The sequence below is a fragment of the Urocampus carinirostris genome, chromosome 12, assembly GCF_059441175.1.
Source record: "Urocampus carinirostris isolate Australia breed hairy pipefish chromosome 12, RoL_Ucar_1.0, whole genome shotgun sequence".
Taxonomy (NCBI): Eukaryota; Metazoa; Chordata; class Actinopteri; order Syngnathiformes; family Syngnathidae; genus Urocampus; species Urocampus carinirostris.
The window spans coordinates 2,539,701-2,566,606 of record NC_142360.1 but is presented as its reverse complement, the minus strand read 5'-3'; the positions used below and the strand labels follow the sequence as shown (position 1 = coordinate 2,566,606).

Genomic DNA, 26,906 nt, shown 5'->3' with positions numbered 1-26,906 from the left:
AGCACTGGTTTTTGTTTGCTTTAGACAACAGTGCCATCTATTGGTTAAATATCATACACTGAGGCTTTAACATTTAAATGGTAATTTAAAGGAAAGTTACTTTTTATATGGCACTTTAAACTAAGTCAGAACCAACAATCGCACGATTATTGATACCAAAATGTTGCAACGATTTGTAGTTGTTTTATACCAGTTTTTTTTTTTTTTTTTTTACAAAATTTATGAAATGGCTGACATTTCCAACAAACGAACACGTGGTATATGAAACAGTTAAAAATAACACCAATGTTATCCATAAGTTTGAAGTGTGAAATATGGCAATATGTCAAAAAGTAATTGGGGCCAATGCTTATGCAAGGCACAGCAACTTGGCAACATAACCATCAATGGTTGGCAACAAATGGGAACTTAGTTACTTTTTTAATCATTATTTCTTCAAAGGCTGAGGAGGGGTTAGTACCCTCCCCTGATGGTGTGCTTGTCCTTAGTGCAGCCACAATTGAAGGCGACTCCCTCTGTCATTAATCGATGACGATCGTCATGGCGACGTGGACGGCAGCATCCATCTTCTTGGCATTCTTTTGGGTGGGTCTGCAAAATGATTAGCTATTTAGAAAAAAACAAATGAAGTAATTTTATTTAAATGAAAGGAAGAAAATGACACCAAAAAAGAGAAACGTTTTATTCCCGTGACATTTTGTTTGCATTTTTTTCTTGCAGAGCGTATGTGGTTGGCACGATCTGGACAACACTGAGTATGACTGCTGGCCGAGTAATAATCCCAACGATTACAACATGATAAATTGCGGGGGTATGTTTTATTTATGAATACAGCTTATATTTCTTTGCTTTTGTGCTTGGTAATCTTATTGGTCAATTTGTTGTAAATTATTTAGTAACAATTTTATTTTTTATTTGTGCACTTGTTTATTAATTGTGTTTATCAATTAATTAATTGAATTGATCAAATTTATTCTATATTGTTTTGTAACCAGTTTATTTATCATTGTATATATTTTTCAATATTCGTACCGATTATCAATTTTGCTATACGTTTCTTCACTTGATTTATTTTGTCTTACTTATTTTACTCAATTTTGTTAGTTGTATAATTTTTTTAATCAATGTTATTTACTTTTATTTTTTTTCAGTTATGTTTTTTTGACTTATTTATTCTTTAAGATTTTTTATGTTTTTCTTTACCTATTCTTTTTAGTAATTCAGTTTTATTCTTATTTTATTTTATTTGTTTTATGATATTTACAATTTTATGTTGATCGTTATTTATTACTTTCTCTTTATTCATCATTTCAGGTGTTTTAATATGTGTTGTAGTTATTATTTTTCACTTATTTTATCTACTTATTTAATTTTACTTATTTTATTTCAATTATCTATGTATTCATTTATTTTTTATTTTTGTGTATTTTATCTATTCTCATTCTTTTTTGAATATTTTATTTACTCATGTAATTTTACTTGTTTTCAATTATCGTTGTATAGTATTGATTTTATTACTTTAATTCATTTTTCATATTTTTCATTTTTTGACTTATTTATTCATCAAGTTTTTAAAAAAATTTTTTTTTAACCTATTTAATTGATCAACTTTTTGGTTTTATTTTTTTAAGTCATGAATTTTATCAATGTAATCTATATGTTTTAACGTATTGGTATTTATTTTATTCATTATCTTTTCTTATTTACTCATTTTCACAAGTCTATTTAGTCTCTAGTTTATTTAATTTAATTTATCAATTGATTCATTTTATTTTTTTACTTATTCTATTGTTTAATTTATAAGGTTTACATAATTTTTGTCCTATGGATTTGTTTGTTATGTTATTTATTCATTAATTCATCCTTTTTTTGAACTTATTTTATTTGATTACTCATTGTTTTATTTACTTTATTCTTTACTATTTTATTTATTTGATACACCCATTTATCGGATCTTCTTTTACTTTATAATGTTTGACCTATTCATTTGTACTTACTTCATTTACTAATATTCTTTTTTTTTTAAATTTCATTCGTTTATAAAATATTTTTTACTGTATGTCTTTGATTTTATTATTGTATTATTCATCTAATTATGCTCAAAAAATTGCATGGACTGATGCTTTTAGGAGCCTGCTGTTCCACGTGGGGTGCAGAAGTTGAATGATTTAAAGCAAATATTATTTACGTATTTTCAGGTGTATAAGGCACACCTAAAACATATACAAACATATATGCCAACATTTTCTTGGGTAAATTTTGTGTAAATTATAACTATAACCTTATCCTCCTTGTTTTATAACCTTATCTTCTCTGTTCCTTTATCTTCTTGGGTTTTTTACCTCACTGTGAAACCCAATCTTGTTGTCACAATATGTTAACCCATTTTGTAACAATGACAATAAAGGTGTATTTTATTCTATTCTATTCTATTCTATTCTATTCTATTCTATTCTAAAAACATCAAATTGGTCAAAAATTTATAAGTTCGCGTTGTATTCCAGTGCATTTTGTGTACTGGAAAATACAGTGGATGAAATTGATAATGGATACAGTATTTACTTGTGTACGATTTACTTCCGTATTTGTGCAATAATCAATGATTACAAAACATTGTATGCAACGGGAATTGGACTTGGTTTATTCACGTTGCTGGAGACAAAAGATACAGAAATTTCATCTTTATAAATAAATGCAAAGTCTGATTCATCATCAGATGCCTTTTCGTATGTCATCTGTATCACTAGTAGTCTAGTGGTTTGGCTTCGGCGCTTTCACTGTTGCGACCCAGTTTTGATTCCCGTCGCATACAATGTTTTGCGGTTTTGCTCAGCAACATTTTTTGATTGATCATTGCATATATATATATATATATATATATATATGTATAATCATAATTATGCACATAAACAGCTCTTAATGTAGTTTTGTTTCCATCGACCTCATAGTAAAGTGCACCTTCCATATGAAAAATATATGATAAAAGGCTATTTTTGTGGGTGTGCCATGTAGACAGGTGTGCCTTAAAGAGTGGAAAATGTGGTTCATTCAATTTTTTTTAATTTTGGAGGTCTGGAAATGGCATGGGTGCAACGCCCCCCGGAGAAAGTCACCAACGGGGAAGAATTCAACGTGTCGTACACCGTCACCGCTTCTGATTCCTTCTACCATTATGCCGTCAGCAACAAGATTTTCCAGTTCAGGTGAAAGTCGATACACTTGTTGCTCAGGGATTTTTTTTAATTATTATATAAGCGTTGGATGCAAATGTAGTTTGAACTCAGGCAGGTTAGACTGAGTATTTGTATTCGGTTGTACTACGCGTTATCTAAGGCTGATGGACTGTTTATTCATGAGCGTCAATATCGGAGATTGTAAATCAAATCCAATTGAATAACCACTCATTTTTTACGGGGGTTGCATTTCAAAAAAGTCCCGCGATAGTCAAAAGTAGCAAATTAGAAAACTTTATTTATTTTTTATAAACTAATATTATAAAATCAAACCAAAGGAAAATAATTACAGGCTCAAGCATTTGTTTGAAGAATAAAAAATACTGTCTCCAATGTCAATTTATAATTTTAACAAAATAATATTTTGCACTAAGGGCGAAATTGATTCCATGACACAACGTTTTTACATGACATATTTTGTTGTCATCATGTGAACGTTATGGAAAACTTTATTAGGCAGGGGTCGTCAACCTAAGACGTTGAAAGTATGGACCAAAACAAAACATGTCAGGAGCAGCAAAAATAAAAAGCCTTATATAAACCTCGTGAGAAAGGAAACACATACTGTATTTATATTTATTGGAAATCGCCAAGAAAGTGTCTTGTTTGTCCTAAAGAAACAATATATTTTTCCATTACCAAACATTTTGAAAAGAGCCCCAGGGAGCCACTAGGGGGTGCCGAAAATCCACATGCAGCTTCAGGGCAAGTTTAGCCGGTCAAGGAGTTCAACTTTGTAAACATAAGATAGCATCTTCAACTGCCTTTTGCTGCTTTGGCGTTTATGTATACATGATGGCTTTTAGAATAACTTTAAATTGAAGAAGATTTTAGGTTGGTCAAGCTGTTTTACGTATGTGTACAACTCAGACCGCAACGTTATATGACGCAAAAGCAGACACAGGCAGAAAAGGGGCGGGGTGACCACCATTCAAGTACAGGATGATATCCAATACTTTTTGATGGGGGGATGTTATACAAGCAATATCACATCATTCAGGGAACACCAACCTTTTTGAACCAGAGAGTTGCTTTTTTGATACAGATTAACGCGACATTAATATTGTTTTCAATCAAATTGACAAAAATTGTGTTGCACTACCCGCGCCAAGAATTAGACATGTTTTTTTGTGTTGTAGCGATGCTGCCGAGGCGAAGCGCTTCTGCCATGAGCATGAGTGTCCGTCCAACTGGAACAATGCTAACGAACTCAACTGTTGCGTGCACCATGCTAATATTCACTCCTGTCCTCTTGGACTCATGGTCAGTTTATACACACACGAAATAAATAAAATAAATTATATATATGTATATATATATATATATATATATATATATACAGTGCATCCGGAAAGTATTCACAGCGCTTCACTTTTTCCAGATTTTGTTATGTTACAGCCTCATTCCAAATTGTATTAATTTAATCTCTTATCTCAAAATTCTACACAAAATACTCCATTATGACAATGTGAAAAAGTTTTCCTTTTTACTTTTTTTGAATTGATTAAAAATAGAAAACTAAGAAATCACATTTACACTAGTATTCACAGCCTTTGCTTAATACTTTGTTGATCCACCTTTGGCAGCAAATACAGCCTCAAGTCTTTTTTGAATATGATCCCACAAGTCTAGCACACCTATCTTTAGGCGGTTTTGCTCATTTTTCTTTGCAATAAGTCTCAAGCTCAATCAGGTTGGATGGGAGATGTTTGTGCACAGCCATTTTCAGATCTCTCCAGAGATGTTCGATCGGATTCAAGTCTGGACTCTGGCTGGGCCACTCCAGGACATTCACGGAGTGGTTCTGAAGCTTATCTTTTGAGATCTTGGCTGTGTGCTTTGGGTCGTTGTCCTGCTGAAAAATGAACCTTCGCCCCAGCCTGAGGTCAAGAGCGCTCTGGAGCAGGTTTTCATCCAGGATATCTCTATATATTGCTGCATTCATTTTTCCTTCTGTCCTGACTAGTCTGCCAGTTCCTGCTGCTGAAAAACATCCCCACAGCATGATGCTGCCACCACCATGCTTCACTGTAGGGATGGTATTGGCCTGGTGATGAGCGGTGCCTGGTTTCCTCCAAACATGGCGCCTGGCATTCACACCAAAGAGTTCAATCTTTGTCTCATCAGAACCAGAGAATTTTGTTTCTCATAGTCTGAGAGTCATTCAGGTGTTTTTTGGCAAATTCCAGACGGGCTTCCATGTTCCTTTTACTAAGGAGTGGCTTTCGTCTGGCCACTCTACCATACAGGCCTGATTGGTGGATTGCTGCAGAGATGGTTGTCCTTCTGGAAGGCTCTCCTCTCCCCACAGAGGAACGCTGGAGCTCTGACAGAGTGACCATCGGGTTCTTGGTCACCTCCCTGACTAAGGCCCTTCTTCCCCGATCGCTCAGTTTAGAAGGCCGGCCAGATCTAGGAAGAGTCCTGGTGGTTCCAAATGTCTTCAATTTACGAATAATGGAGGCCACAGTGCTCATTTGGACCTTCAAAGCAGCAGAATTTTTTCTGTATCCTTCCCCAGATTTGTGCCTCAGGACAATCCTGTCTCGCAGGTCTACAGACAGTTCTTTTGACTTCATGCTTGGTGTTTGTGCTCTGACATGCACACTCAATTGTGGGACCTTATGTCGACAGGTGTGTGCCTTTCCAAATCATGTCCAATCAACTGAATTTACTGCAGGTGGACTCAAGTTAAGCTGTAGAAAGATCTCAAGAATGATCAGTGGAAAAAAGATGCACCTGAGCTCAATTTTGAGTTTCATGGCAAAGGCTGTGAATACTTATGTAAATGTGATTTCTTAGTTTTCTATTTTTAATAAATTCAAAAAAAGTAAAAAAAAACTTTTTCATATTGTCATAATGGAGTATTTTGTGTAGAATTTTGAGATAAGAGATCAAATTAATTCAATTTGGAATGAGGCTGTAACATAACAAAATGTGGAAAAAGTGAAGAGATGTGAATACTTTCCGGATGCACTGTATCTACAATATATATATATATATATTTTATATATATATATATATAAATATATATATATATATATATATATATATATATATATATATATATACTTTATATGTGTATACATATATATTTATAGGGGCAGTGGTTAGCGCATGTGCGGCACAGTTATGTCTTGGGAGCCTCCTGCGTGGGTTCAAATCCAGCTCCAGACTTCCTGTGCGGAGTTTGTATGTTCTCCCCGTGCTTGCGTGAGTTTCCTCCGGGCGCTCCGGTTTCCTCCCACTTTACAAAAACATGCATTTCAGGTGAATTGGCCAGTCCAAATTGTCCCTAGGTGTGAATGAGCGAATGAGTTGTCTGTCCCTGTGTGCCCTGCGATTGGCCGGCAACCAGTTCAGGGTGTCCCCTGCCCACTGCCCGATGATTGCTGGGATGGGCTCCAGCACCCCCGCGACCCTACTGAGGATAAGCGGTGTAGCTAATGAGAAAATGAGATGAGATATATATATATATATATATATATATATATATATATATATATGTATAAATAAAATGTATGTATAAATATATGTATGTATGTATATAAATGTCCATCCATCCATCCATTATCTGCACCGCTTATCCTCAGTAGGGTCGCAGGGGTGCTGGAGCCCATCCCAGCTATCTTTGGGCAGTGGGAAGGGGGACACCCTGAACTGGTTGCCAGATTTTTATTGCTTTAATTCCCTACTTGTGTTTAATAATAGTCCCATTTGTTGATTGGTTACGGGCATATTGAGATTATTGTGGCTTCTTTGTATTCCTTGATCATTGTGAGCTTCATTTATTTAGTTATAGTGTTTTTTGCATTTTACTTTAGCATCACTGCAAGCCTATGGACCCATATGCAATGAATATAGTACAAAAACATTTTGGGAGGAAGTTCAGTCAATAACATTTCTGAATTTTCTTGATTTGATGACCCCAAACCAACAGCAGACCAACCTTTTACATGACATCATCCAATAGCAGACAGACATCTAAGGGACATAACTCGACATGATCTGTTGATGTTATAAAGTGGGGAAAATACTGTTAAGAGGGGACGAAAATATGTCTGATTCCACTCTGTAAAGTCAAAAAGTTGTATATCCTGGGGTCTTCGATGTTCTGATTTGCTATAAATCATCTCTTTGCAAACTGACGTGCTTTTTCCAGAAACAAGGCGGAATCTGCGGGCCGTGGATTCCTGACGATGGCAAGATTGTGACTCACACCGTGTCCAAAGCAGGAAAGATGAGCCAGAAATTGTGGACGTCAAAGGTGAATGGGCCCGTTCATACGTTTATAGTGTTAAAATAAAACATTCAATGCTTTGATGGGTATCATTTAGCAACCCGTAGTGGTGTAAAAATATATCATTCGTTGCAATAGAACACTCTGGATTCAAATAATAACCTTAAAAACGTATATATATATATATATATATATATATATATATATATATATATATATATATGTAATATTGAAAGGTTCACCTGATGCTCACTATACTAGAAATAAGAATCAGCAGATTGCATATTCCCTTTTAACAATTTATCGAGTGCCAGAAATATTGACTACACCGCTGTGGAGCCCTTTTCAGCATCGCACAAAAGTCTGTCTTTTCTACGATAGTGCCTAGTCTTATACAGCTTTTGCCACCTACCCACACGGGTTAGGTAGGGGCTTGGGGAGGGCATTGCCTTCAATGTGACTTATCTGGTTCAAACTGGATAATGTGTGCGAGTGCTTTTATATGCTAATACGCCAAAGCAAATACAAGTCACAGCAACCGAGCGGGTCAGCTCACGTCTTCTATCAAATATCTGAGAGGCCTAATCAATCAGATATAAAGTTTTGAAACTTTTAATGAAGTAACACAACTTAGAGAAGTTTGCTACGAAGGAAGACATAATGAGGATTTTGGAGAGAAAGGTGGATGGCGGGGGTGTAGTACATATTTGTGTACACCTTGCAAAAAAACCTAATGCTGTCCACAATTTGTGTACTTTACACTTTTTTGCAAACGATTCTCCCTTAGGTGGTTCTCATCCATGTGGGTGTGACCTCGGTGATCGCCCACATAAAAATCGGACAAATGCACGCAGCTCTGGAATCCAAAGTTCTTGTCGTCAGTGCTCAAGGTCAGCCATGATAAAAAAAGTGCATATTTTCTCAAAGAATTCGATACCAATTTCAACAATTATTTCCAGTGTGTGGCGACGATGTCTGCGAGCTGGAGGAAAATTGCCTCAATTGCCCAGCAGACTGCGGCATCTGCCCCATGTCCTTTGCCATTAAGGTGGCCATCGGCCTGCCAGTGGCGCTCTTCAGCGCTGGCTTCATCCTCACTATGGTGGTAAGTGTTTTATGAAACAATCAGATATGCAAACTCTAATTATTTAATGTTTTCGAGATAGTGGCTTCAATACCAGAAACAGAAGATGTTTTGGGATGAAAGCTGGATCATTGACTATAAGAGTATCATATTTGGTAAGCAATAAAGATGCACCATAACTCTTTTTCCCTACTGATTACCAATAAAAACCTGCTCCTGAATGCTATATGTATTAAGAAAAAAAACCTCTCAGGTGCCTCACACAAATTACACGGAGTGAGAGGAGACACAACCAAGCTCTGCTACTACTTCCATAGAAAATCTAAATATCCTAAAACAAAATAACCTGTACACATTCTGAGCCATGCAACTCTTGTCGGGCGAAGTACTCACCGACATTATTAGGAGGTAGAGAAAAGACACTACAAAGTTGTACGACTACAGTTCATAAAAATAAAATAAAAATAATGAAGTGCATAAATGCTTGGAATCTTTCTAACAAGCTGGGTTCTGCGGTGCCTCGCGCTCGAAGAGGTAGAGAGTTGACACGACCAAGTTGGGATATGACTTATATAGAAAAATTGAAATTCATTCTAATGAGGAAAATAAACGTTTCAAATATTTTCTTGGCCGAGCTTTCCAGTGCCTCCAGCCCATTATTAAGAGCTAGAGAGGTGACATGACCAAGTTGTGCTACTACTTATATAGAAAATCCAAATATATTCCAATGAAGAACATAAAAGTTACTAAATAAGGCCGAGCTCTCTGGTGCCTCACGCACAGTATGAAGAGATAATAAGCCGACACCACTAAATTGTGCTGCTACTCCCATACAAAATCTAAATACATTTTAATAAGTAACATAAGCACTTTTTGGGAATTTTTTCTTGCATTCTTCAGACTTAAAAAAAATATTTCAAACACTACAAATTGTATAAATCATTTTAAATCTAAATATATTCTAATATCAAACACCATTACTTTTTTTGTAATATTTTTTGCATATTTGTTTTAACTACAACATTTCCACATTCATTATTCTATTATTGCACTATATCTCATGTGACGTTTTATTGTAATTTTCTTCATAGTTTTTGTTTTGTTCTTATGAACATACCATACTACGAAACGCAACCAGTGCTGAATCTACACTGATTTAACCATGCAACTCCTGGTAAAGAGAAACCGCGACCAATTTATGCTACAACTTTAATAGAAAATCAAAATCATTTCTAATAAGGAACAAAAATGCATAGAATCTTTGTAATAAGTAGTGTTGACTAAATGGTGAGCTTTCTGGTGCTTGGAACACATTACAAAGAAGCAGAGAGGGGATACTAGTTCTGCTCCTTCTCAAATGGATAATCAAAAAAATATTATAATGAGGAACACAAATGCTTCTCTTTAGCAAGTTATACCTTCTAAAAGGCGAACTCTCTGATGCCTTGCTCACATTACAGAAAGGCAGAGAGGCGAAACGACCAAGTTGTTATTTTACTTCTGTTGAAAATTAAAATAAATTTTAATTATAAATCGCAATAAGACAAATGTTTACAGACTAGGTCGGACCGCTGTCAATCTTAAATCAGAGACATGCCATTGTTAATTAAATCGGCATCTCTGGTGCCATGCGCAGATTATGAAGAGGTAGAGAAAAGACACGACGAAGTTTTGTTACTACTTTTAAAGAAAATTGAAATATATTCTAATGAAGATCATAATTGTGAAGAATCTTTCTAACAATTTGTGTCGGCTAAAACGCGAGCTCTCTGGTGCCTCATGCGCATTATGAATAGGTAGAGAGGAGAAACAACCAAGTTGTAATTCCTCTCAGGCAGAGGGTGCGGCACAGACTTTGGCTGCACCAACAGCGCACAGCACGTGAAGAGCACATCCAACGTCAGCCAATTGACCGACACAACCGTCTGCACCGGCGTCAACGCTTTCTTCAAACCTGGATACATCCAGCCCGGGATTTAGTAAGTCCGCTTTGCAAAAAATAATTTTTAAAAATCTATTAAATCAAATTTGAATATTCAGTCAAATTTTAAAAAATTAATTCATTACCCAGCAAATAAATGATAATCAAATCGTCAGCTCTTTTGTCCTAAACGGAGGTAATTAAATATTGTTTCATTACCTTTGATTTATTTTAATAAATGTTTAAACAGCGGCTGGAAAGCAACATGCTTTTTACACGTATCATATCTGTTTTTTTCCTCGTATTTATTCGCACTGTTATTTGTAGTATCTTTAACTTATTTTTTATCATTATAATTACTTTTATCCATATAATTGTTGATTTTTTGTATTTATGTTTTGAATTGTATAGTTGCTGAATATTTATATTTTCAAATGATATTTTTTTTGTTAATTGAGTGATATTTAAATGTTGTTATATATTTATTTTCATATTGGTTTGCCATCTTGTATGTGTTTTTACAGTACTTTTAATTTCTTATTTTGGTATTATGTTTATTTTCAGTTATTATTTTGCTTAAATAATTTTATTTCAGTGCTTATTTCTAACTTTTTTTCATGGGTATGTATGGGTACATATACTGATATATATACATATACTGATGGATATATATATATATATATATATATATATATATATATATATATTGCCCTGCAATTGGCTGGCAACCAGTTCAGGGTGTCCCCTGCCCGGAGATGGCTGGGATGGGCTCCAGCCCCCCGCGACCCTAACAAGGATAAGCGGTACAGCTAATGAGATATATATATATATATATATATATATATATATACACACAAAATACCATTATTTCAAAAATACATTACATTATTATTTGGGGGTTTTCAAAGCTCGCTTTTATTTTAGTTTTTTTTTTTATTTCATTTATTTACGCTGTTGTGTAAGTTTTTTTGGGTCCTCAAATTGCTGCATCGTAGTCATTGCATTTCCATGAAAAATGCCCCTCCACTTGCCATTTTTTCCCCCCTCTTTTAGCGATGGCAGAATCGTCGCAGTCAAACACATCCAAAAGAAACACTTTCCTCTCTCCAGAAGCATTCGGAAGGAAGTCAAAGAGGTCAGGTAAGGAATAACATTTTTTAGTCCTCATAAAAATAGCCTCTCTTGTTTTCTTTGTTGGCAAGTATATCTTAGCCAACAAGATAAAAAGTTAGGGCCTGGTTAAAGTAAATCCAAATTGGAGTGACTGACTGTAAAGAAGAATGGTCAAAATAGCTTTAAGCTGAATTCAGATGCTCATTGGAATTGTTTGGAAGCTGATATCTCTGCAAAAGGAGAATCTACTAAATACTGCATGTACAGTACAACTTTATATTTTTCTCTCTGACAAACAAAATCATTGCGCCAGGCATGAAAATTCGCACTATACCCACACTGTGGAAAACAGTAAGTATTATCCCAGTACCAAAAAAAAAACCCAGACCCACAGAACTCAACCACTACAGCCCCATAGCACTCACATCCATAATTATGAAGTGCCCGGAGAAGCTGTCGCTCAACACCATCATTCCAGTATCCTACCTGGGAAGAAGAAATACTCTCGCCCCTCCCAAGACCTGACAGATACAGCTTTTTGTACAGAGCTTTTTGAAGCAGGACCAAGCGGCTCTCTGCTCCCGGCTTTTGGCACCTTTTACCAAAAAAAAAAACTAGAGCGTGATTGGGGTGTAGTGTCTTGAAATGACAGTTCAAATTATTTGGCTACTGGCTTCACTGCAATCTCAAATAGTGGTGTGTCATTCATGAACAAAAGGGCTCTTTGAGCTGTTTCTTGGAAGTTAAATTTACTATTTAATTTATGAGGACTCGGGTGGAGTAGAAGTAATTTGTGCTGACCCCGACCCACACTGCACGCCAGGTTCTGTGTGCAACGGCAGCGCTCTTGCCCGAAAACTATTTGGACCTACTTAAACCAGGTCTTAGCTTTTGCATAATGTAATGTCTGTTGCTTTCCTCAAATTGTCGGTGGAAGTGAATTACCCTAAGCGGACCAATAAATTAAATATAACCTAAATTTAATCTAAAGTGTAGTCCTATTTTTATTTTTTTCTTGTAATTCTTACACTAGACAACTGGACCATCCAAATCTCTGCAAGTTCATCGGCGGGTCAATTGAGATTCCTTACGTGGGCATCATCACGGAACATTGCCCCAAAGGAAGCCTGTCTGACGTTCTCATCAACGACGAGATCCCCATCAACTGGGGCTTTAGGTCAGGAAGGTTTTTTTTCAGGAAAATATGACTTTTGAGCATTACATTTCTTGGCAGATTGTCGTTCGCCACCGACGTCGCCCGTGGGATGTCCTACCTGCACCAGCACAAGGTGTACCACGGTCGACTCCACTCAAGGAATTGCGTCATTGACGATCGCTGGGTTTGCAAGATCTCAGGTAGAAAACTCACTTCAATTAACTTATTTCTTAGGGATGCACAATACATATTTGCTTCCCCCCCCCCCATTAATACCCATCAATACCCTGCCTTCGAAGACCAAAAACTACCTCACATGCTCGCATGTAAACCAAATTTGGAGTGATAAAATACTATACAGAAATTAGTGGGTCAGCGTTTACACGCATAAAACAAACTGAACAGAAGGGGGTGTAATACAGGCATAGCCACCCGAAGCCCACAGCCGTGCCTTGTCCGCATGCTTATTCTCACCCGATCTCGTATTCCTATTCAATCGGCGCTGTCCGGATTTTATTTGAGAGGGACTACATCTCATTTTATTGAGATCTAATGATCTTTTTGCTGTTAATAATGGGTCCCAAGAAACTTAGTGATGAGAAAAGTGGAAAACAGTGACAACAATCAAGTTGAAGAAGGATATGATCGGGAAAATGAAAATGGTGCCATTAAAATGCTGCTAAAAGGCTCAGTACCATTATGGAGAGGTAAAGAGAAAGAAAATCAAAATATATTAAGAATGAGGAACATAAAAGTGATTGATTATGGTCCAACTCGCCGATACCTCATGCACATTACGGAGAGGTAAAGAGGAGACAATGGTAATGGTAGAAAATGGCATCAACCACGCCGGGAGATCGCCAGCATGGCTCTGGACCTGGTCAGTGTCTGCCACAGCTTCAAGATCCCTCACAAACCCAGCACGCAGCTGAAGAACCGAGCCGACATGGTAAGGCTACTACTTCTATAGAAAATCTAAATATATTTTAATTAGGAATATAAATGTGACGGATAATAGCCAAGCTCTCCAGTGCCTTGCACACATTATGAATAGGTGGAGAGGAGACATGATCAACTTCTACAGAAAATCAAAATATATCCCAGTAGTGTCAGTTGAAAATCAAAATCTCCAGTGTCTTGCAAACATTTCGAAAAGGAAGAGAGGATACACAACCAAGTTATTCTCCTACTTCTATAGAAAACCAAAACATTTTCTGATGAAAAATACAAATGCTTAGAATATACTGTATCTAAGGCTAGTTTTGGCTAAAAGTGTCAGGCACCAGGAACAGAGACGGGAACCCAATTGCGTTAGTTTCTTAGTTTTATTGAGAAGGAGATGTAAGCTGGCACCCACGATCCAGTGAACGTTGGTTGTGGGGAGCTGGTCGCTCTGGACGCGGAAGTGGCACTTCTCTAGCGAGCGATAGCGGTGTCGAAGAGGGGAAAGCAGGTCGGGGCGCAGGGGGCAGAGACGTGATCAAACGGAAACAGGTCGAAGCCGGGAAACGTACGAGAGCCAAAAAACAGGGAGTCAGGTTCGTAGGGCTTGGCCGCAGGTGCCCCAAATCAGAATCATGACAAAATGTCAGTACCTCATGCACACTATAGAGAGATAGACACATGACCAAGTTGTGTTACTTCTTGCATTCAAAATAAAAATACTACTAATCTAATGAGGAATCTAAATACTTTGAATCTTTGTAATATGTGGTGTCAGTTGAAAAACATTCGCTCTGGTTCCTCACGCACATTACAGTGAGGTAGAGAGGAGACACGACCAAGTTGTGCGACTACTTTTATTAAAAATGAAAACGTCCTCTAATGAAGAATATAATTCCTCGAATCTTTCAAACAAGTCGTGTTGGCTGAAAGATGTGCTCTCTCTTGTGCTACATGCACATTACAGAGAGGTAAGAAAGGAGACACAGCCAAATTGTGTGACTACTTCTATAGAAAATGAAATTATTCTAATAAGGGACATAAATGCTTGTAATTTGTCAGCTGATTGAATATTATATATAGTGTGACTGATCATGTTTTTTTTCCTATCGGGCCACTAACCTTAAAGTCATATTTTGCCTGTATTAGCCCAATAATTATTTCTTCTTCTTCCTTCCGCCAGATTACGGCCTCACGCTTTATCGAAAAGAAGACTTTGACGCTGTGAGCAGCGATTTCACTTGTGGAGACGTCAACCGAATTTATTGTGCCCCCGAAGTTTTGCTGGGGAGCAGCTCCTCCATGACGGCGGTGGCAGACGTCTACAGGTTACTAACACGCTATGTTTTTTAATTCAAATTATGCTAACGTTTGGCGTTCGTTCTCCAGCTACGCCATGATCTTAGTAGAGATCGCCACTCGCTCCGACCTCATCTCGGTAAGTACGTTGATTAAGTCTTTTTTTTGTTCCGATTTTGACCTGGGACGGACAACAGGACCAGGCGGAAGGAGTGAGGATGGATATTATCTGGCGTCCACCGCTGCCTGAGCTCAAAGCAGGAAAAAACGATGTGGATTGCCCCAGTCAGGAAGATTATAGAGAGGTAATGCTTTTGCTTGTGACTGCAACCTGTGGCCTATGGTAGAACTGCAGCGTATGTTTCTAGCCGTTGCAAAAAAAGAACAACTGAAATGTTGAAATTCTTTCTTCTCATTCTGAGATAATATATGAATACTTATATTTAAAAGGTAATTTATCCTTGAGCCTTTATTTTCTTTTCTATTTTTACTATATGTAACTCTTTTTTAAAGAAAAAAAGGCCTTGGGGGTATGGCGCCCACCCCGAGACTGGGAAGTTGTGGTTCAAGCCTCGGCCGAGTCATACCTAAGACTAAACATTGGTACCTGTTGCCTCCCTGCTTGGCGTTAGGGGTTGGAATTGGGGGGTTTAGTCACCTAATGACTCCCAACACCTTGGTTGGGTTGAGCGAGGGGGCTGGGAATCCCCTCCTCTGAATTAATCTCCCAAAAAGAGTCATAAATGACTCTAGCCACCTCCCACTAAGGGTAATATGGCTGTGGTATATATATATATATATATATATATATATATATATATATATATATATATATATATATATATATATATATATAAAACCTTTTTGTTTAAATGTCATTTGTGTATTCTCACGAAAATAAGATTTGTCAACCCATAAAAAAGAAAAAAAAAACTAATTCTGAACCAAAAAAAGAGGGCCTTTAAAGATGGTGATGAGCAGGAGCCAAAACGAGTACAGAAGGAGCTCAGAGTCCAGCTCCGGGAAGGAAAGGAGCAGTACAGGAGGAAGTTGGAGAAAAAGCTGCAGAACAACAGCATGAAGGAGGTGTGGGAAGGGATGAAAACAATTACTGCCTGCAGCACCAAGCAGGGTGTGGCTGTGGATGTAGATGTGGGGCGAGTAAACCAGTTGAACAACTTTTTCAACAGGTTTGACCACTCCGCCTCATCCTCACCCCTAAGTAATGCAGCTGTCCATCCCCCTCCCTCTCTGGACACTAGCACGGAAGACATTCCCCCACTCAAGATAACTGCAGCCCAGGTGTGTGGAGAGCTGAGGAGGCTGCGAACCAGCAAGGCAGCTGGTCCAGATGGAATATCCTCCCGACTGCTGAAGGCCTGTGCGTTTGAGCTGGGAGACCCTCTACAGCGCATCTTCAACCTGAGCCTTTAACAGGGGAGGGTCCCTCAGCTGTGAAAAACATCCTGCATCATCCCAGTCCCAAAGAAATCAAGACCTGAGGAACTCAACGACTTCAGGCCGGTCGCCCTGACATCACATGTGATGAAAACCATGGAGCAGTTGCTGCTGCCCCACCTGAGGCTACAGGTCTGTCACGCCATCGGCCCTCTGCAACTTGCTTACCAGGAGAAGGTGGGAGTGGAGGATGCTATAGCCTACATGTTACACCGATCCCTCTCTCACCTGGATAGGGCTAAGGGGGCTGTGAGGATTACATTTTTGGACTTCTCCAGTGCCTTCAATACCATACAGCCTCTGATACTGGGAAGGAAACTGACAGAGATGGGTGTTAGCTCACACCTTGTAGAATGGACTACGGACTACCTGACAGGCAGACCCCAGTATGTGAAACAGAGGGGCTGTACATCGGACACTGTGGTTAGCAGCACAGGATCTCCGCAGGGGACCGTGCTCTCTCCGTTCCTATTCACTCTGTATACATCAGACTTTCAGTACAACTCTGAGTCCTGCCATGTGCAAAGTTTGCTGATGACACTGCGATCGTGAGATGTATCAGAAGCGGGCAGGAGGAGGAGTACAGGAAATTGATTCAGGACTTTGTACAATGGAGCGACGCAAACCACCTGCACCTGAACACCACCAAGACCAGGGAGATGGTGGTGGACTTTAGGAGAACAAGAACTCACCCGGTTCCTGTAACCATCAAAGGAGAATGTGTAGAATTTGTCCAGACCTACAAATACCTGGGTGTGCAACTGGACAACAAACTGGACTGGATTGCAAACACAGAAGCTCTATGTAGGAAAGGCCAAAGCCAACTTTACTTCCTCAGAAGGCTGGCCTCCTTCAACATCTGCAAAAAGCTCCTGAAAATATTCTATGAGACAGTTGTGGCAAGCGCCCTCTTCTATGCGGCAGCGTGTTGGGGAGGCAGCGTAATGAAGAAGGATGCCTCTCGTCTCAATAAACTGGCGAGGAAAGCGAGCTCTGTTGTGGGCACAGAGCTGGACAGCCTAAAAACAGTAGCTGAGAGACGGGCACTGGAAAAGCTGCGGTCAATCGTGGACAATCCATCGCATCCACTACACAGCATTATCTCTAGACAGAAGAGCAGTTTCAGCGACAGACCTGCTGTCACTGTCTTGTACTACGGACAGACTGAAGAGATCTTTTCTTCCTCATGCCATGAGGCTCTTTAACTCTACCCGGCAGAAAAAAGGCCCACATTAAACCACACCCCCCTACATTGCATATTACCGTATTTCTTATTGCAATATGTATTCTGTGTAGCACTATCTAGACACTCTATATAACACGCTACAGTGGACATATGCACGTCACATTGGGTATTTGTATATTGTATTCTTTTTGCTTTATTATTGTATTGTTCTCAGCTCAGGGATGCTGCTGGAAATGTGAACTTCTCTGCGGGGATGAATAAAGTATCTATCTATCTATCTATCTATCTATCTATCTATCTATCTATCTATCTATCTATCTATCTATCTATCTATCTATCTATCTATCTATCTATCTATCTATCTATCTATCTATCTATCTATCTATCTATCTATCTATCTATCTATCTATCTATCTATCTATCTATCTATCTATCTATCTATCTATTTAATCATATATTCTTAAATATTAAATACATCATTTTGGGGATCATCGACAAATTTAGTATTGATTTTTTTTTTACCTAAATGAGTTTTCTTTTAAAACTAGAATAACATGTTACTATGTATATTTTTCTGTATTTATTCCATTTATGTTTTTTAACCTAAAAAAGCTTTTTTTCACAGTATCAAATTTTATTTTTAAAACAAAAAATATATAATGCTTATTTTTGATTACGTGTTCATTCTTGAAAACAGATCAATACTTTTATGGAACATATAAACATGGTAATGAGGATTATTTTCATTTTTCATGTCTTTTTTGTTTTACAAAATCTGACGTCACTTAAAAAAATACATTAACACTTTTACGGAACATTGACAAATGTAATGTTAAGCATTTTTTGTTTGTTTTTATTTTTTTATCCAAAAAGCATTTTTGGTATTTTCTTCTCTTTTTTTCTCCACTTTTTCACAAAAGCAAATACTTGGTAGTTCCCTTATCTGTTTTTCTTCCTGTCTAAAGGAGTGTTTTTTGTAATGTTAATTAATTTATTTTGTATTTTTGCATTTTGATTTATTTTTTTTCCATTTTTTTTACAAAATCTAAGGCTTGGTAGTTGATTTTTTTCCCCCAGCTAATCAAAAAGTGCTGGTCCCACAACGTAACGAACAGGCCGACCTTCGAGCAGGTCAAGAAGATGCTGGAAAAGATGAACCCGCATAAAGTCAGCCCCGTGGACATGATGATGAACCTGGTAGACTCCTTCAAAATAAAAGCATTGTCCCGCTAGGTCCTAGATGGACATCATTTTATTTTGTTTTGATTTATTTCTTTTTTATGGAGCATAGATGGAGAAGTACAGCAAACATCTGGAAGCCATCGTGGCTGAGAGGACACAGGACCTTCTTCAAGAAAAGCAGAAGACAGATTGCTTGTTATACAGTGAGCATTGGTTTGCATATTTATTACTTTGTATGAGGCACTTTGTATGAGCAGACTGACAGCCTTCCTTTGGTATTTCTAATGTATTTTCCAAGCGAATGTGCAATGTTAGTTCCAAAGACACATTTATTTTTTGCTCCATTGCTTTTGCAGGCATGTTACCAAAGCCAGTGGCGGATGACCTCCGCCAAGGTCGCACGGCCGAGGCCCAAAGCTTCTGCAATGCAACTGTCTATTTTAGGTTGGTTTTGATGGATGGGCAGATGGATGGGTGGATGGATGAAAACATTCATGGATGAAACTGTCGACAGATGGTGATGTGGATGGGTTAATGAGTTGATTGATGGACAAATGAACAAAGGCGTTAATGGATGGAGACATAAATGGACAAACAGATTAATGGACGGATCGAAGCGAACATTGATGAATTAGTGGAGACGGCTATGGATGGACAGCCAGATAGATAATGGAGACATTGGATAGATGGATGTATGCATGGATAATCAGATGGGAACATAGTTTGTGGGTGTACACAATAAAGATGGATGAACAAATGGATGGATGGTCAAATGGAGACCTTGGATGGATGGACAGAGATATGAATGGAATGAGCGACTACTGGACAATTGAAAGGATGGAGTAAGAGAGGGAGGAATAAATGAATGGATGGATTGGGGCAAAGCAGTACACAATAGTCAAAAGCACTTAAGACTGTAAAATACCATCAATTTGAATCACCAATGCATATTTTACAATCATTGAAAATCCTTAAAAAGACCAAAAATCTAAAGCAGTCCACTTTTCCTTTTCTCTCCAGCGACATTGTGGGCTTCACACAGCTGTCGGGGGCCAGCACGCCCCACCAGGTAGTGGACTTCCTCAACCAGCTTTACACCACCTTCGACGACATCATCGACAACTACGACGTTTATAAAGTGGAGACCATCGGTGACGCTTGTAAGCCCACAAAAAAGGAGAAATGGACCCCAGGTATGAAAACATCCCTTTTTTTGGGCAGACATGGTGGTGTCGGGGGTCCCCCAAGAAAACGGCATCAACCACGCCGGGGAGATCGCCAGCATGGCTCTGGACCTGGTCAGTGTCTGCCACAGCTTCAAGATCCCTCACAAACCCAGCACGCAGCTGAAGATCCGAGCCGGCATACACTCGGGTATATAACCCCAAAACTGTAATTCTAAGGCTATCCATCTACACTTGACATGTAGGAATAGACACAGCGGTATCGTAAAAGTGGCAAGACGGGCTCATGTCACGATGACATAATTCTGTGTCATTATAAATAAACCCCAAAATCAAGTGGCGTGATCTTTTTCATCACAAAAATTTTAAAATCTCAGAGTTAACAATCAAATTGACCCCGTACATATAAAATAACAGTATCGTAGCTACTTATAAATCATAGGTGACTCAAACTTGAGATACATAATCTTTTGTTCATCACAAATATCATAAAATCTTCCATCTAGTAATCATAATTGACTCTGGTACATATATAACAAGAGAATCACTGCTAGCTAGCAATTAAAAGTGACAAATCTAGATACGTCATCTTTTTATCACAAAAATCTTGAGTAAAAAATTTCACAGATAGAAATCATAAATTACCATAGTACATCTAGTACAACAGCTAGGTAGCTCTCATAAACGACCAGAAAATCAAGATATGTAATATTTTTTATCACAAAAATCCCACATGTTGATAACATTTGACACAGAATGATGGCACATCCTCTATAGACAGGCACCTGTGAGTCCTGGCCGTGTCTATTCCTATAAAACTATGGATACGTCGCCCCAAACCCCAAAGCTAAAGCGAATGCCAACGTTGCTTCAGGCCCTGTGGTGGCTGGTGTGGTGGGAACCAAAATGCCCCGCTACTGTCTGTTCGGAGACACAGTCAACACAGCGTCCAGGATGGAGTCCACTAGTGAAGGTGAGCTTGTTTGGACTGAATAATTGTTATTATTATCTATTTATGTATTATTATTAATAACATCATCATAATTTTTATTATTATTATGTGACCGTCTGCTAAGCCCTAAAGATACAAGTGAGCGGGGCCACGGCTGACCTACTTCACGCGTTGAGAGGATACGTTCTCACCTGCAGGGGCACACTCAATGTCAAGGTAAAAATGGTTCAAGTCCTTGAGTGCCAAAGACTGCTATAGGCTTTAAAGTCGTATTGTTTTCTATCACTTTCAACACATTTTAGCTTTGGGGCCACCTGGTAGAAAAAGTATTCTCACAAGGGCCTAACTAGGAAATGAATGGCATAAAAAGGGGGCCTTAGCTGGAGGGCTGGGGGTCTTTTCGGATGCTCGCAATTAAATAATGATTCAGAGATGTAAGATTTGACTATAAAACAATTATTGCGGGTTTTTTCCTCAATTTTGTTTTTCCTTCACTAACATTGAATCTCTAGTAGTAAACTTTGCATTTGTAAAAAGAAAAAGAACAATAGCTTATAAACAGCAATTTGAATGATTGATTTAATAATTTAAAAGTATTACTACTTTTTTTTAATTATAAAAATGTTAACTTGAATATGGGAACTTAGCTACCTGTTAGGTTTCTAACAGGTTGTTGCTATTATTAACTATTATTGACTTTGACGTCACGTTGCCTTCCCAGGCAGAATGAGAGCCATGACAGAAGGCAATAGCCCCTTCAAAAATGCTTTAAAAAAAAAAAAAATATTATTTTATTTTATTATTATTATTTTTTAGACCCGCGAAGCTCTGAACCCGCGAACGTGGAACCACGAAGTAGCGAGGTCCCACTGTATATACAGTTCAGTTAGTTTATATTACAGTCACTTTTAGGATATCTACTGTCCTAAAGAGCAGGGGGAGGAATGAATAAATGAAAACTCTATGTGTATGGATAGGTCTGCCACTGAACATTTTGAGGGGTTGGAAATAAAAAAAATATTAACAAAAGGCTGGGTTATCACACTTCAAGTTCAGGTCCCAAAAATGTACACAGGCATACATTGTGCCACCAAAAAAAATGCATGGCACAAGGGTTAGACTTCGGCAAAGACACACATTTTATTTTAAGTATAACGTCAGGGTTCTCTGGTTGATTAACGGTAGTGAGAAAATATAGCTACCGTATTTTCACAACAATAAGGCGCACCTAAAAGTCTCAGATTTTCTTCAAATTGCGCGGCGCGCCCTATTGGGAAGTGCGCCGTGTGTGTAGTGTGAAGCGGCGGACCAGCTCGGTAGCATTAGGTATGGGCGCTCGCCTCAAGACTGGGAGGTCACAAGTTTGACCCTTGGCTGAGACTTACAAAATTTTGGGGTGAATTCTGATGTTTTTGTGAAATTGTTCCCCGTTCCAACTAAATGCGATTCTGTGCGATCGTCTGTAAATTTTAATTGTCTCTTGTTTTAACGCCTAAGCTTCCCGCTTTTGCAGAAGAGGACACGTTGCATCACACGGACTGCATTGTTTGTGGAAGTGCTCATATATGCTAACAGCGTAGCGTATCTAGCAATTTGAAAGTTATTGTGCTACCGGAGGCTTTCCAGGGTTGTCCCTCTAAATGTGAAATAAATCCAAAACGTTACTTGCCCTTAACTGTCCGTTATGGTGTGTCGATGACTACACTACGTGGAAGATCATGGAAACTGCGGCAGATAGAGATGTCGTGCCTTTATTCCCGTGCAAAATCTTACTCCCCTCGCGTGAACAAACACTGTGCTTCCGACACAACGTGTGTCGCAGTTGTAGTCTGTATAATGTGTTTATTAATACATATTGATTGGCGTGTTTAAGACAAAAACATAACATTTTAATGAGTTTTTAAAGACAAATGCAAACATTGCCAACATGGCAGTGCTGAGACGCATTGTTCACACAAAGGGCAGTCGGATTTAAGCGGATTTGACAGCAGTGGTCGCAACAGAAGCCACCAGCGCCCAATCATTCAGTGCGCCTTGTGTTTGTGTTGAATACAGAATGGAACCACATAGGGAGACTGCACCCTTTCACACGGTGCTCCCTGGGGGTGTGAAAATATGTTGCAATGGGTTTTGTGCAGGTGGCGCCTGGCTTTGAGGACATCCAGTGGACATATTCAAAACTGCAAATCATTGTTTGATCCTGTGAAGCTCATTTCTCTCTTGTGCTTCGCTACGCATTGTCTCACGGGCCACATAAAGGGATGAGGCGGGTAACGGTCGGCCCATGGGTCTTGAGTCTACTATGCTTTCTTTGCATAAAATTAACCTAAATATTTTGATAAATAAAATGAACACATAAAAAATATCAATCTCAGAAAAACGTAGCAAGCGGTACACATTAATTTGCTTCATGAAAAATATATTTTCATAGAGAAAGTTGCCTCAAAGGGACAAAAGCAGCATATTTTTATCATTAATACTTATTTTTACCATTTTTGAAAAGAGATTATTTTTTAAATAACATTACATCAAATTAAATTATGTTATATTTTTACTATTTTTGTTTAGCCGATATGTTTAAAAAGCCTGATGGGCGTTAAATGGCCCACAAGCCATAGTTTGCCCATCCCTAGCCATGTTTCAAAGTCCAGTTTAGTCTCGATAGGAAGCCAATGATAGAATTTTGAGAATTTTCTTATCTGCAATCCATTATCTCAATAAAAGATTTCGATAATTTAGGAAAAAAAACTCGAGGTTGAAAATAAATCGAAGTGAATGTGTGAGACTAAATCACTGAAAAGAAGAACTGTACTAAACAAAAATCTCAGGTTTTTTTTGAGAGAGAGAGAGAGAGAGAGAGAGAGAGAGAGAGAGAGAGAGAGAGAGAGAGAGAGAGAGAGAGAGAGAGAGAGAGAGAGAGAGATTAAGAAAAAATGAGAGAAATAAAGGGGGGGGAATAAATGAATAGAAACAGAAAAAGATAGAGAAAAAACCAAGAGAGGGGAAAAAAGAGGCTATAGCTCGCCGCAAGCTGCTATTGTTATCGTTAGTTGCTCCTTCTTTGTTTTTAAGCGTCACTCGCCTTTTACAGCTGAGTTCTGTAATTCGGGCATTTATTACCTTTTTATAGTGTTTCCCTCTTTAGAGACTTATGTTAATTATGCACCTATAGCTCGCTGCTATTGTTATTGTGAGTGTCTCCTGCTTTGTCCTTGAGGGTCACTTGTTTTCTACAGTTGAGTTCAGGAATTCAGTTAAGTCAAGTCATTTTATTTGTTTAGCCCTTAATCAGGCTATTTTTCTTCCTTTCTCTAGCCACTCATGTTAAGCATGAGGTTATATCTCCTGCAACTCATATTGGGGAGGGAATAAAGGTAATTAAAACTTTCCTTTGAAGTAGGTAAAAGAAGTTTGGTGTGTCTTTCCTACTGTCACTCATGCTCGTAACCACATTTATTGTCAATGCTCCTTCTGGAAGAGACAGGGTCCACCGGGGTCTACAGCCACCCTCACTTTGATGACTGCTTTCAGTGACAATTTTTAAGTGACAATTAATTTTACTCCAAAAGGGCAAAGGCGACATGGAAACATGGTGGCTGGAGGCGAAGCATAATCAGCTCGCCGACCCGCTTCTCAGCACAGCCGGGTTAGCAGGTGGTCCAGCACCGGTCAGCAACTGACGATGTTCAACAAAATAATAAATTATATTTGTCTCTGTATTTATTGTTCTTTTTTGTCTGTGTTTTCCAATCTTCTTCATGTTAGTTTTCACTTAACTGAGTTATTATTTCATGAAAAGTTTATGTATTGTATCTTGTATGCTAGTGCGCAACTTCATGCATAATTAAAGTGACTGTGAGTATGATATAGTACCCCCTAGTGGTGTAAAAGTACCTTATTTAATCAAATAAAACACTTGATGCAAATGAATACTAAAAACACATATAGTCTCCTAAACATGATTTGTTAACTACACATCTTGAGATGTCCAACATCCTCCACTCTTTTTTCACTGTTTCCTCTTTTAGACACACATGTCAGCCAGTTGGCTTCATGTTATGGCTCGCTACTAGCTGCTATTGTAATTTTTAGCTGCTGTGTTCGTCCTTCAGTGTCACTCACCTTCCACAGCTGAACGCCGCAGATTCCCGTCATTCTGACAGTTTTGCTCCCCCTTGTGTTTCCTTCTCTAGGCACTCATGTACCCATTTGACTTGTTATTAAATGTCCAATATTGTTGCATATATTTTCTCATTTTCTTATTGGTACCATATTACTGTATTAAGTTATTTGTGTGTGTGTGTGGGGGGGGGGGGGGGGGGTGGGTCTATTATTTAAAAAAAACATTTAAAATTTATATTAATTGATTTGACAACCGGTGCCTTCTTTGTGTTGTGTATTGTACCACAAGATTGTCTTTAAGACGCGCGTAGCAATATACAAATAATAAATACATTGTCATTTTGCAGGCTTTTTTCTAGTTAGTTTTGATTGCTTCAGCAAGGCACGACTACATTGCCAAGTGCTGTAAGCACAGGGCAATGTAGTTGTGCTTGCTATTATAATCCCCCGTTTTCTTCTTATTATTATATCTATCTTCTTCCGCCGAAGTTTAACAGGGAAGTCCTCCCAGAGCTTTTGGAGTAGCCTAACGATTCATGTACCAAAAATTCCGGACCGACCAGGACTGTTGTGGGATGTCTTTTTACAGCGATACGAGTCACCCCATCCGGTCTAATGTATTTTGAGATTCGCCCATCCGGAATACATGGGCCCATTCATTTCTATGGGTAGTCATGGAAACGAGGGCTTTTCCAGAGGGTAGTAGGGACTAAGCAGGGGCTGTCCAGGGTGGCTTGAGGGGTCCCTACCCCACATTACCTTTAACCATGGGTAAATGGTGAATTCCAAAGAGCTGATGCTAGCGAGAGGATGCCAACAGCTATGTGCGCCACTAGCAAAGTCTTGGGCTGGCTATGCCAGATGAGTTATGCTAATGGCTACATTACATATACCCTGGCATAGCCAGCCCAAGTATTAGCGCAAGCTAGCTGTAAACACTGTCGGTGATTAGTTGGGCTGGCTATTCCAGCCCAAGTATTAGCTATGAGAGGTTGAAGGTATGCTTACTCATGCTAGCTGTAAAAACTGTTGGTGGCGAATTGGGCTGGCACAGCAAGCCCAAGTATTAGCTCAAATTAGCTGTAAACACTGTCCGCATTGGGTTGGGCTGGCTCAGCCAGCCCAAGCATTAGCGCAAGCTAGCTGTAAACACTGTCGTAAATGCTAACTTCTTCATGCCAAAAAATTCCCCCCCACAGAACCAAGGAAAAAATTACAAATACATCTTTCTGAGTTAATAACTTCATGCTAACTCATAATGCTAAGAACTCAACGCTACCGGTTCTCTACCAACATCTTCCAGATCAATCACAACTCTTACAATTGCCGCGGGAATCGTCTAGTTTTTGTATTATTATTCTTGTTTTGCACATACAGTATCTTTACTATCATTATTTTATATCAAGAATCCGACTTTATTGCTCACTATTTGCGTCAATTCTACAGACATGTTTGTAGTTTGAGGTATGACGCCTGCTCAATCGTAACCGAAGGTCAGAATTGTCCCGTAAGAAAAACATACAAAATATACATAAAATAATCATTTTTTTTTCTCACATGTTGTCTATATTTGTGTATTCATAATAAAACTATGACTTAATTAGATTTTCGCAGTTCAAGTAACGACGCGGGCTCCTCCATAACAAAAAAAATATCCCAAAACATATTAAATATTTTTCAATATTACTTTTTTATTCAAACAAGTGCCTTAAAAGTGATCAAAATAATTTCCAAGTGCATTTGCTAACCCAAACACTTTTGACAACGAATACAAGTCATTAATTTAAAAGCCAATCATAAGCGTTGTTGTACGTTGCTGAGCGACACAGGGGCT

General features: G+C 38.3%; 1 protein-coding gene across 1 annotated transcript; it reads left to right on the top strand.

The window, feature by feature from the left end:
* Nucleotides 1–486: 486 nt before the first annotated feature.
* On the top strand, nt 487–25,192 carry LOC148354657 (atrial natriuretic peptide receptor 2-like). The gene is made up of 23 exons (XM_088349240.1): nt 487–585; nt 721–811; nt 3,071–3,203; nt 4,373–4,496; nt 7,396–7,500; nt 8,261–8,363; nt 8,433–8,578; nt 8,640–8,712; nt 10,392–10,536; nt 11,532–11,618; nt 12,625–12,768; nt 12,826–12,947; nt 14,873–15,017; nt 15,079–15,127; nt 15,186–15,293; nt 18,710–18,829; nt 18,924–19,017; nt 19,171–19,258; nt 19,835–19,974; nt 20,036–20,188; nt 20,873–20,971; nt 21,075–21,166; nt 24,520–25,192. Exons 1-23 carry the CDS (start codon nt 529–531, stop codon nt 24,628–24,630), a joined length of 2,529 nt encoding a protein of 842 aa, XP_088205366.1. The 5' UTR covers nt 487–528; the 3' UTR covers nt 24,631–25,192.
* The last annotated feature ends 1,714 nt before the right edge of the window (nt 25,193–26,906 follow it).